The 12,511-nt window shown below is 34.4% G+C and overlaps 2 protein-coding genes across 2 annotated transcripts; one reads left to right on the top strand and one right to left on the bottom strand.

Moving 5' to 3' along the window:
* Positions 1–6,116: 6,116 nt before the first annotated feature.
* On the top strand, positions 6,117–9,398 carry LOC115951291 (protein SINE1). The gene is made up of 3 exons (XM_031068482.1): positions 6,117–6,345; positions 6,821–8,147; positions 8,703–9,398. Exons 1-3 carry the CDS (start codon positions 6,320–6,322, stop codon positions 9,192–9,194), a joined length of 1,845 nt encoding a protein of 614 aa, XP_030924342.1. The 5' UTR covers positions 6,117–6,319; the 3' UTR covers positions 9,195–9,398.
* A 226-nt stretch (positions 9,399–9,624) lies between these two features.
* On the bottom strand, positions 9,625–12,369 carry LOC115954095 (protein NDH-DEPENDENT CYCLIC ELECTRON FLOW 5-like). Its single transcript, XM_031071964.1, has 3 exons — positions 11,752–12,369; positions 10,677–11,162; positions 9,625–10,044 (listed from the first exon to the last, which is right to left on the bottom strand). Exons 1-3 carry the CDS (start codon positions 12,268–12,270, stop codon positions 9,850–9,852), a joined length of 1,200 nt encoding a protein of 399 aa, XP_030927824.1. The 5' UTR covers positions 12,271–12,369; the 3' UTR covers positions 9,625–9,849.
* Between the last annotated feature and the right edge of the window lie 142 nt (positions 12,370–12,511).

The raw sequence follows: 12,511 nt of genomic DNA, 5'->3' as shown, positions 1-12,511 counted from the left end.
TATATGTAAGCTATTAGTATGCATTTGCATGTTTGGGCATGTATATATATCAATTTCCAGAATTTGTTTCCTAAATTCTCTTTATCTGACTCAATACCAAATCATTTATTTGATATTTCATAGATACATGTGTGGGAGTTACAAACCTGGAAAAGTTTTTTTTTTTTTTTTTTTCTTTCTTTTAGTGATTTGAGATTTAAAACCTCATGGGCAATGCAGACCCCCCCCCCCCCCAAATGGAGTTGTAATTTAATTAATTACAAAGAAAATTAAGAAGACTTCAAGATGAACATCTTTTTTATTGATAAAAAGAATGCACAGTACCTGAATAATTACAAGACTTTGGTTCTAAGTACAATATATGAAAAGAAATATTACAAGACTTAATATCCTAGTTAAAATCTAATAAAAATAAATAGATAATTACTTGTTACAACCTAAGGAAAGCAAATAGAAAGTTTCAAGGCAAAAAACCTAATCAACATTCCATAGACTAGGATCAAGGCTAAATTACCAAGTGGAAAAGTGTTAGACACCCACCTCACTCAACCTAAGTTTGTCTTCTAGGATATACCAGTCAACATAAAAGATCCATTATTCCAATGCAAAAAAAAAAAAAAAACATTTTATGCCAGTATGTAGGCAACGTAGTTACTCCAACCTAAAATAGGCATATATCACTCTTATGAATCTAAATTTAGTTAAATTTATGTCCATTTGAAGCCATGGAAGTCTACTTTTCAATGAGACAACACTCACTAAACTATTTATCAAAATTCAAAAGATACGAGGAAATGAATAATCAAAGGTCATTTTCCGAAAAAAAAAAAACTTTTGAATATTTTGAAACACTTTTTTAATTACTTCTGAACAACCAAGAATGCCACAATTACCAAAGAGAGACATTTTTGAAGCTCATCATTGGGGTAGTAAATCTAAGTCATTAGTTGATATAAAATGACATGTCTACATCCTAATTCCAACATATCTACATACTATACATTCACCATGGTCATCATATTATCATGGTCTAATTCCTAATCATGCAAAGCATACAATAAAACAATTATGCATATTACCTGCAAGCAAGATAGGTTAATAACCATGAGGGAGGGTACTTAAATTGCTTGAAGGGTTCTTGAACTTTATAAAATGAGGTGTCTATACTATTATTAGAGATTTTTAGTAAATTGTGCTGATCATATGAGGTTGAAGTTTGTGCTTAGCCTATTGTATTTGGGTGTGTGTGGTTGTTTCACCTGTTTGTGGTGGTGGCATGGTTGTACAAAGGGGGGTTTGGATCGAATAGCTTAGTATTTGCTTGGTTGAGGCTTTTGTGTGGTTATAAATTTATGGTGGTTGGGGTTTTGGTTGAAATCAAGAAGTAATGATTGAAGCTTCTTTTGGTTGTAATTGGGCTATGGTGGCATTTGAAGAGAAAGAGGAGAAACTTGTAAATGGTTTTTTAATATTTAAAGGATTTTTTAATACTTGTAGTATTATGTGCAGTGTAGGTCAGGTGATATATTATCTTCACTTAACGAACCAATGTAATGGTAACAAAGGGTTAATTTGAGCATTTTCCATAGTTTAAGGGATTTTAATTTCAAATTAGAAGCATAAGGGTTAGTTTAATTTTGATTCAAAGTCCAAGATTTATTTATTTTTTTGCTTTTTTTTTTTCCTTCAAAAATGTGAATATTAAGAAATTTCAATATATCACAACAAGAAAATTTATGCTAATTGCTAAGTGCATCAACAAATTTCTTACTTAAAAACGTTGCTAAAGCATTTGCCCTTTGCCCTCTTTCTTTTTAGTGGTGTTTTAAGAATGTCGCCATTTCCTACATAAAAACTAAAAATGTCATATTATTTAGTGGGGTTTTTGAAAACGTCACTAAAGGTTTTTGAATGTCGTTAAAGAGTTATATATGGCAACGTTTTTAAAAACGTCGCAATAGACCTATTTCGATGGTGCTATTTTGACATTTTTTACCGTTGCTATGAAAAACATCGCGATAGATTATTTGTGTCTACATCGACGTTGTTTTGGTTTTTTGCAACGTTTTACAAATGCCACCTAAACCTAGTTTTTTTGTAGTGATTCTATCTAATGATATCTTTACAAGGTCTTTCAAGACACAATTTTTTTAAGGAATGAATATTAATAATATTAAACTTAGGTACAAACATTTAAGATGTATCTTATTATTATTCTTATATGCTTTTGTGTGTTTGTAGGAGTTACAATTAAGATTTAGCTTAACCTATGAAAAAAATTAAAGATTTAAGGGGCGTACTATGCCTGCAGAAAACATTTTATTAGATACAAACTCATGTCATGTACACATGTTGCCAAGTATTTCATAATTTGACCAAGAAGATAATCAAATTACAAATGCATAATCTTTAATATGATGCAATAATCTTTTTTTATTTTTATTCTCCCTTGTAACTAAACCAGTATGTGAATAGATTAAGTCGAATCAAACATTAGAGCATAAACATTGGATGTTCTAAAAAAATGCTACTTTAACACACCAATAAATTATTTTATCTATTTTAGCATAATATTTGAAAATATACCCTACATTTATCTTCTATTCTTCCATAAAGCACATTAAAATAATACATATAACACATTATAATAATATTATATCAACACACAACTCAACCCAAAAAAGAAGAAGAAATTATTTGAAAAAACAAAAAAAGAAAGAGCCATTAAGAGGGGAGAGAAGAGGAAGAGAAATTATATATATAAGAATAACATGAGCTAGCAAAGTGCACTGTAACTCCATGCCAATTTTTTTTTTCTTCAGTTTAGCACATCCAATGGAGCATGCTTTTTGGTATATTTGGTATGCTAAAATGCTAAATTTTAGTGACAAGCATCCTAAGAGCATCAGTTGTGCCATCCTAAATGCCATTTTAATACACCAAAACTCACTTTATCTATTTTACCACACCATTTTACAATACATCTCGCATCAGATATTCTATTTTAACATTACAACACATTAAAATAATATAAATGTCTAATAAAAAATTATTTAATTTCTCCAAACCCAAAACTTCTTTCCCCATTCTCTACATTGAGGTCTGAACTAAAAACTCATTCACCACCACCATCACAATAGTAAACACACCACCACAGATCATCCCACAAAAAAAAAAAAAAAAAAAACCATAACCATAACAACCCAAAAAATCATCCCCACAAAAAGTCCTTCGACCAAAAAATCATCACCATAAAAAACAAAACCACAACAGCCCAAAAATTCATCACCACAACATCTCTCTCTCTCTCAAAAAGTCCTCAATTTCCAAACTCTGTAAACCCATTTCAGCATAGAATTTCTTCTTTTGGGTGATATCAGCGGCGTTGGATAAGAGGTGGTTAGACGAGATGGCCTCTGGTCGATGTCAGCGGCTAGGCAAGAGGAGTTTGGGCAATATCAACGGCAGCATTTGAGAGTGAGAAGGATGTCATAGGCTAACATATCCATTGGAACTTAGGCTAACCCACCCAAACCCACCTACCGCTGATCCATTCATCGGAACCCATAGTAGAACCCACCCATCAAAAAAAAAAAAAAAAAACCCATAAGAGAGAGAGATTGGCAGCACAATGAGGCATCGACTTGGTGAGGCTGAGAGAAAGAGAGGAAAAGCAGTGAAACTTCACTAAGCATTGGAGCAACCAACCAAGAATGTTAAGATTGGGTCAAGAACCAACCTATTTTGTCAAAGGGTAAAACCTTGGTGGTTGAAGAGATAGAAGATCAAGACTTTCTAGTTCGAGAGTTAAAAGATCAAGACTTATTGGTAGAAGCATTCAAAGATCAAGATTTGCTGGTTAAAGAGTTAGAAGATCATGATGTGGGGCAACCTAGTTTTGATAATTACATTGAAAAACATATTGGTGAAGAAGGGAAAGAAATGAGTGATTGCATGAAATATGTGGCTGAACCTGTTTATGATTAGTCTATGGGAGAAGAAGATGTGATTGTTGAGGGGAAAAAGGATTTATCATTAGGAACAAAGGCCTTGCAAGTTCCAAAGCAAGAAATGGAGAAAGACAAACAACATAAAGGTAAAAATTTTCCAATTAATTTCTGCATTGAAGGAAGAATTTGTGACTTGTTGATTGAGAATGGTAGTTATGAGAATATGGAGTCACAAGAGATTTTGAACAAGCAAGAATTGAAGCATCAACATAAACTGTCTTGCTTACGTAAAGGAGATGAAATTAGACTTTCGAGAGATTGTTATTCCATTCTTTGTGATGAAGTAGACGTACAATCACATAACTATAGACAAGCCATCTTGGGAGGAAGGTGCAGCACACATGGTTTGCACAAGATAGTGCTTCACTACTTATTTTAACCAAAGAAGGGGAAAGCAAGTCCTAAACCAGTGGCCAAGATGAAGAAGACTTTAAAATTGGAGGGTCAACCAAACTTGAGGACTAGTTTGCTTTCAAGAAAGGGAGTCCACCTAATGCAAATGCATCTACATTGGAGTTTCAGTTGTGTGGGACTTCATTGTGCAAAGGCAACAACATTTTGTGTGCTACGAACAACAACAAACTGATTATACAAGGGAAATGCATCATCCTAGAAGGCTAGAAATTCATACAAATCTTGTGGCAACCAAAAGCACTTGAGGTCAAGTGCTTCTTAAGAGTGAGAGTCCTAATGCAGGGCAATTTCAAGTAGCTATATCCTAATCCTTTTATAATTGATTAGTTAGTTAGTTAGATGATTTCTTAAGTATTAACCGATAGGATTTAGACACTTGTCAATCATCTAGAGGCTACCAATGCCAAACAACTAGTATAAGTAGTAGAATGTAAGCTCTTTGTAAATCAGGTTTTGGTAATTGAATAAATTGTTAGCCTTTGTGTGCTATTTGGAACTGTGTGTTCTTGCAGAGATACTTATCCACCTTCTAAGCAACTCAGCATTTCATTATTTCTAAACCATACACAAACAACCCATCACATTCCCTACATCAGAGTGGGAAAAGAAAAAAAGGGAAGAGATCGTTTTTTGAGAAGAAGAGAGGAAGATATTTGACAGAGGAGTGAGAGAGGAGAGAGAAAAGGGAATAAATAAATAATAAAAATTTTACAATTCTTGTCCGTATGCTTCCAAATTTGAGATTATACTGTTCATCTATGCCAAATATTTTGGCATATAGAATATCTCATGTGAGATGTTTTTTAGTTTTTGGCATTTGACACACTTGATGGTAGTGCTCTAAAAGGAAGCAAAACCAGGCAAAATGATACAATAATATTTGGACTTGAGAAAAGCCAAAACCACCTCCCCTTAAAAAAAATAACAAAAACAAAAAGCATGCATTCCATCTAGTGCTCCATATTTCATGCTATTGAAATCAATAACTTTTTTTTTTTAATTACAAATTTCAGGTCATTGAACTTTGTTGTAAACACCAAAAAGTGACAATTGAGTTACATGACTCTCTACAATTATATTATTGATTTTATTGGTAATGATTACCGCACAACTACTATTGCACACTACGCATATTGCCATGTTATTTGAAATAGTGTTTTAGTTAAAATTATGTTTCACCATTTTACAATTTTAATTGAAATCTTCATGTTTTCAAAGAACATGCGTTGAGAGTGCAATAACGAATTTGTAACAAAAATTTCTCTAACAATTATATGACTTGTTTTAATAATTTAATGAGTGAGATTTGCTTACTTTAATGGATTGGATAGATTCCTTATTTCCTTACATGCAGAGTTATATGTAAAGATGGAAATTAATTGAATAATTGCTATATGATTATTATGGAATTAATTGAATTGTAATCCAAATAGGAACAAGAACAACTCCCCTTCTTCCTGCAAAAATTGAGATATTAATATTATTGGTAATGGTATTGGTAGGTAAGCAGTAAAAAAAGAAGAGAAAATTTCGTGTCTCAAAAAAGAAAAAAAAAAGAAAGTAAACGTGAACGAGGGTATTATCGTCCAACAAAATAGTTAATCAGTAAGGAGGGATAGCGGTGGGAATTGCAAGAAAGATTTTGAAATTGAAGGGTATTTACAAACTACAAAAACATATTACATTACATTTTGAATACAATCTCTACTGTCTGTGTCTGTGTCTGTGTCTACTCTTCAAAAAAAGGAAACCTAAATAAGACAGCCCAAAACAGAGAGCACTGTATCACAAATCCCACAAATACAATTCTCGAAACCAAATTGGTTGGTTTTTTATTCATAAAAGTAAAACCATTTCTTCTCATTCTGTTTCTACATATAATCAAGAAGAGAAAGATGAACGATAAGAAAGATCATTATAGGTACTCTCTTTTATTCTTCTTAGTCTCTTACTACTACATTTTTTTGTGCTCTTTCTGATTCATGAATGTCATGCTATTCTAAATAGAATTGTGATTTGTGAGATACCCATTTGCTATTTTGACTTCTAATTCTTCTGCTTTAGTTAATTCATGTTTCTTGTTTGGAAAAGAAGAAAATTTTGAATTTCTGCATTTTTAGTGATAGAGAATATGCCCTTTCGTTTTCTGCTTTTTTTTTTTTTTTTGGATTTGGATACGCAGAATTGTAGTTTCATAATAGTAACTTCTTTTTTTTTGGTTTAAAGATCTGTTTCTGAGGTAGTCAATTGCTCTTTTCTTCCTTTTCTCAAAGAATTATATGGATAAAAAAGTTATAGAATCCCAACTCAAAATATAGTGAGCCCATATCTTATAGAAACCATTCAAAGATTTCATCTTTCAGACATTTTCACAACTTTCTTGAAATTCTTTTTAGGTCTACAATGGGAAGGAATCTTAGCCCAAAACTACAGCGTGAGTTGGAAAATCTTCAAAAAGATGCTGATAGTCGTAAATCAGCAATGAAGGCACTGAAGTGTTATGTGAAAGACCTGGATTCCAAGTCAATTCCACTTTTTCTTGCACAAGTTTCTGAGACCAAGGGCACTGGTTCTTTGTCTGGGGAGTGTACAATTTCACTCTATGAAGTTCTTGCTCGCGTTCATGGTGTCAAAATTGTTCCTTTGATAGACAGCATCATGACATGCATAATCTCGACCTTGGCTTCAAGTGCAGGGTCTTTTCCTCTTCAACAGGCTTGTTCAAAGGTGGTTCCCGCAATTGCGCGATATGGGATTGACCCAACCACCCCAGAAGACAAAAAGAGGCATATAATTCATTCTCTATGTAAGCCTCTTTCAGATTCTCTATTGGGTTCTCAAGAGTGCCTCACTTCTGGGGCTGCCCTTTGCTTAAAGGCTCTTGTGGACTCGGATAATTGGAGGTTTGCTTCGGATGAGATGGTTAATAAGGTGTGTCAAAATGTTGCTGCTGCTTTGGAAGAGAAGTCTACTCAGACCAATTCTCATATGGGTTTGGTGATGGCTTTAGCAAAGCGTAATGGTTTAATTGTTGAAGCATATGCAAGATTGTTAATACGGTCTGGATTGCAGATATTGAATTCTGGGGTTTCGGAGGGAAATTCTCAGAAACGGTTGTTGGCCATTCAAATGGTGAATTTCTTGATGAAGAATTTGGATTCCAGGAGCATATTCTCTGAGCTTGAGTTGATAATTGAGGAGATGGAGAATTGCAAGGATGATAAGATGGCTTATGTTAGAGGTGCTGCTTATGAAGCTTTGCAAACTGCAAGGAAAATTACTCCCACAAAAGGGTCAAATTTTGAGAGTACTCCTGGCTCAATCACTGGGTCAAATTTTAGCAGGAGAGAGCATAGTAGGAAGAATTTATGGAATGCTGGTGATAGATCTCCATCTCCATCACCTGAATCACGGACTATTGATTCCTTTCTTGGATATGAGTCATGGGTTGAGTCGCCCATTTCAATGAGGCAGGTTTCTCAAAATTCAGATTATGATCGTAGGAGTGTGAACCGGAAGCTTTGGAGCTATGAGAATGGAGGGGTTGATGTGTCTCTCAAGGATGGTTTGTTTTCAGAGGTTCAGGGAAGTTTCATGTCTAATACACACTCTGGGAATGATGAATATGATTGTAATCGAGGAGATTACACAGAGGAATTTGCAGGGTTTTGCAACCGAAATCCTAGAAATGGAATGTCGAGAAGCGCTACAACTAGTCCCCTGGTATGTTGCTCATGCATATTATCATGATTTATTGTTTGATTTTGTTTCAATTTTGAATAAGAAATTGTAGTTTATGGTTTTTTGGCTGAGTGAAATTGAAGTTATAGGAGCTGTTATGCTTGGTTTTTTAAGTATAATTCATAAGTTAAACTGAAAGTGATGGGAGAAAGGAGATAAATAGTTTCTTGCCAAATTTTAAATAATAACTCACAAATTGTGGTGACAGATTTTTTTATGGATGGAAAACTTTCAAATTTCTGGTTCTATCATGTGCAACTTATTCAAGACATCCTATCTGCTTTCCTAAGGAGAAGAAGGAAAGAAAAAAAAAGTAACTCCACAATTTTTTTCTTTTGAAACTTTGTTTTTTATATGAACTTGAGTTCCAACTGATCGAGCCTGCCAATGTTTGTAAATTTGTGATTCTGTCCTCTATTCTGCTCCTAGTTGTAACTCTCATTTCACCAAAGCTGTGATTCTAGTAGTTTAATTCTATTTTCTGTGTAGTACTGATATTGACGAGTAGTAGCCACTTCCTCTTTTTTTGTGCTTCAGAGGTCACGCACTCAGATTAATGTTGACAACATCAGGATCTGTAAGACTCCAAGGAAGCTCATTTGCTCTCTTCAGGATCCAAATAATGGGAACTCAGACTTTTCTGAGAAACAAGCCAGAAGGTTCAAAAGTCTATCCTCAAGCAACATTGAGTGGACCCCAACAAGCAAATATGACCAGAATGGTTTTTCACATGTTGTGAACTATAATGACAAAGAAAATGGAGGTTTATATGCCACTGGTGAGCAGTTCCAAGGCAGCCATGAATCAGTTTCATCAACTGATGATGTTCTTACTGATACTGATTTGCAAGCATCCAGTGAGGTGGTTCTTGAATTTAAAACTCGAACTCACAAGCCTGGCATTCAGAAGTCTCATCAAAAGACTGCTATGAAATTCATTTGTGGCCTCTTTTTTGTTTTACTTGCAGTATTTACTACACTACTTTGGATCAAGGATCAGGATGAAGGCTACTATCTCGTACCAACATAATGTGCTCATAAATCATAATGATGTATATTGTTGATTTGATAATGTAGTAAATCAGGGTTATGACTAATGGTGAAAACCTTTCTCAAAATTGGGTTTTTACTGGAGGGCTATGCAAAATCTGTAACAGTATTAAGACTCATCACAATCTTTGTATTGGATGTTCGATGTGCTTTATAGAAGTAAAAATTTTGAGTTCTTGTGAAAGATTGTTTGTTCCTTTGCTTGATTGCTTTAAAATTTTGCTTTAACATCTTTTTAAATGGTTGGTGGAATTTAATTGCTTGCCTGAAATGTTTGCTGCAATCTAATCAGTAAGTTCTTGTGATCAAAACTAATATTGATTTGTCTAGTGTTTTTTCAGAACGTGTTCTTTGCCAAAAAGGGCATTTGAAATTATTTCTAAAGAAAGTAGAAGACAACTAAACCATTCTTTTGCTTGGTTGATGGCTACCAGAATCTTTTTATTTCCACTCCCAAATAGTAACCTACAAAATATTCTTAATTTTCTTTTTCAAGATCTTGCATTTTTTTTCCAGTCAACCAAATAGTACACACAATTGGAGCATCTTACATCAACTTGATTTGCAGCGACTTGTACAGACACTCTTGATATTGCCTGCAAATAAGATAAAAGCAATGGCATGCTGTTATATAATTAGAGATTTGGGTTATGTAAATGCTGCAGACCTCTCCATTCTTCTTCAGGACCTAGGATGATAGGTTTGAGCAAGGCTGACTGGCCGACACATACATAAGAATATGTGCTGTAGTATTCATGTCTTGAGCCAGGACTGAACATGTATAGTTCATCAAATCCTTCCCTCCCTACTCCCACTGAGTTTCTTTTACCCTGTTCCATAATAGAGATCAGATCATCAGAAAGGAAACAAAAGAAAATGATCAATATCTTTAGGATTGAATCCTCTCATGAGTTCAGGTAAGTGGCACTTGAGAAGCATTTTTATTTATGTTTGATTAATGTACTTAATTTTACAAAAATGGATAAATGGAGCCTTATTTTAATTCAGTCCCATGAATTAGTAAATACATGACACAAATGGGTGGTACATATGCTTTAAAATTAATGGACACAAAATCTCCTAGTTGGTTAACTAAATGTGGAAAAACAATGCTGCGTTAGGGTTCTCAGGATGACTTGAATTTAGGCCTGTGGCATGAGTACATAGTTCACCAACTATGGTGGTGTCCGTATCAATAGTGTACAAAATATAAATTATGTGCAAGCACAGAGCAGGGAAATTGAGATACTCCTAATAAGATTTGTTAGCATTTGATCCACCTTCTAGAAAAGACACGGTTACAGAAACATAGCTCTCCAGAGAACAAAGTTGTGTGTGACTTGGTTCTAGAGGTGTAAGACACATGAATTGCTCTGTTAAATACAATTGTTCGTGGTGTAAGTACCATTTTTGCAGCAAATTAAATGGAGACGTTAGAATTTGGTTATTATAAGAAAATTACCCTGTCAATTATTGTGAAATACCGAGGCGCACTGGTGTATATCCGACTCATTTGTTCTTTTAAATGCTTGTAGTTGTCATCTTCTTCACCCTCCATTTCTTCTTCACTTTCTCTTGGGCTGCTTTCTGCATCATCAGCAGTGTTTTGATTTCTTGCACCCCAACCAGACGAAAGGCCTTTCAGTGTCATTTGACCCAAAAATTGGCCTAAGCCAAATTCATTTTTCTGGCCGAAATCCGGAGGAACTAAAGCAAAGTTTGTTAATAATGGTGACCTGTTGAAGAAGTCCGATCCTTCTAATCCGAGTGCATAAGTTGCATCTGGCGTGCTCACTACCAAATGGCTTACAATGGACCCCGTCAGTTGGAGCAATGAAGAAGAGTTGGAGTTTGAGACAACAAGCTCTGAGCTTAACATATCTTTTTTGAGAGTCACAATGTATTTTACTTCAATTTTGTTCTCCGAGTCCCTATCTATCAGTTCTACCTGCATTTTACAAGTTCATACGTTTAACCAAGTACTTATATCTACAAGACTAAATCATGAACCAAACAAAGATATACATTATGACAATTTGACCGTCTATAATTATTAACTAATTCTAAAAAATCTGAAATACATTGTTGGTCTTTGAAGTTTTAATCCATGCACAATTTTAGTCCCTCATGTGTTTTTTTTTTTTTTTTGAGTGAAAGTCCCTCATGTTTTAAGTGGTCGCTTTAGTCCTTAATTTGATGACATGATCAGATTAAAAACTGACATGTCATTATTCCATTAGACACATGAAGTAAAGTGATCTCTTTAAATCACTCATGAACTAATGTATATGCACTAACTATTATTGAAGCCTTCTAAAAATACTTAATAACCATTTGAACCAAATTCACTAACCATCTATGATATATTCTATTCCGTTCAACAAAGAGGGGTTTCAATAAATTTATAGGCTAAAATGCCTTTATCTTGATTATAAAATAGTTTCAAAATAGGTCGATATAAAGTTTGGTTTCATAGAATTCAATGTTTACTCTTCGGTGACAAGAAAGTTTCATGGCCTAAAAAATTATACACGGACCTGAATGGATTCTTGAGCATCGCCTCTTATATTACGAAGAGCCCAATTACATGGAGACCAAGAAACTTCGTCATCACCATCACTGGAACAATTTAAGGCTAAAGACACCCCTCCTTGAATGACAGCACCACCATTCTCATCCTCAGAGACTGATGTGTGCAGCAACTCCACCTTGCCTCCATGCCACATGGGAGCTTTGTATGATGAAATTAAGCCACTTGGTAGCATCAAGTTGACTGTGCTTCCGTTTTCGAGTCCCATCTTGGCAACACAGTTATCACCAATACCTTCAAAGGTGACACCATGTCCACTGAATTCTTCCTCCAAGTAGTCCACATTGATGGGTTGGTATGGGATTGAAGCCACTGATGGTAGTGGAAATTCTCTCTTGCTATTGTAGTACTGACTAAAATTGCATGGAAGATAAGTGTGGGAAGAAAACAAATGTTTAGCAGGTGGTTTAGTGGATATGGGAATGAAATAATTGGGTGAGAATAGTGAAAGTGAATTGCAAGCCATGCTCGTGCTTCTTTTCAACTTCAAGTCTTTTCCTTGACAGTCTTATTAGGCGTTTCCATTGTTGATAATGTATAGCATTTTCTTCTTTAGATATTATGGACAGAATGAATTTTTTTTTTTTTTAAATGATTTTTTTTTTTTTTGGAGAGAGAGAGTGGGGTCGACTTATCCCTTTGGCTTGTGTTTAAAAACAACGCCTAATGGATAATGAGACAAATGTTATTGGTTACATTTTTTTTTT

This window comes from Quercus lobata, chromosome 7, assembly GCF_001633185.2.
Source record: "Quercus lobata isolate SW786 chromosome 7, ValleyOak3.0 Primary Assembly, whole genome shotgun sequence".
In the NCBI taxonomy this organism is placed as follows: Eukaryota; Viridiplantae; Streptophyta; class Magnoliopsida; order Fagales; family Fagaceae; genus Quercus; species Quercus lobata.
The sequence above is the reverse complement of the archived record's forward strand: the minus strand, read 5'-3'. Positions and strand labels throughout refer to the sequence as shown.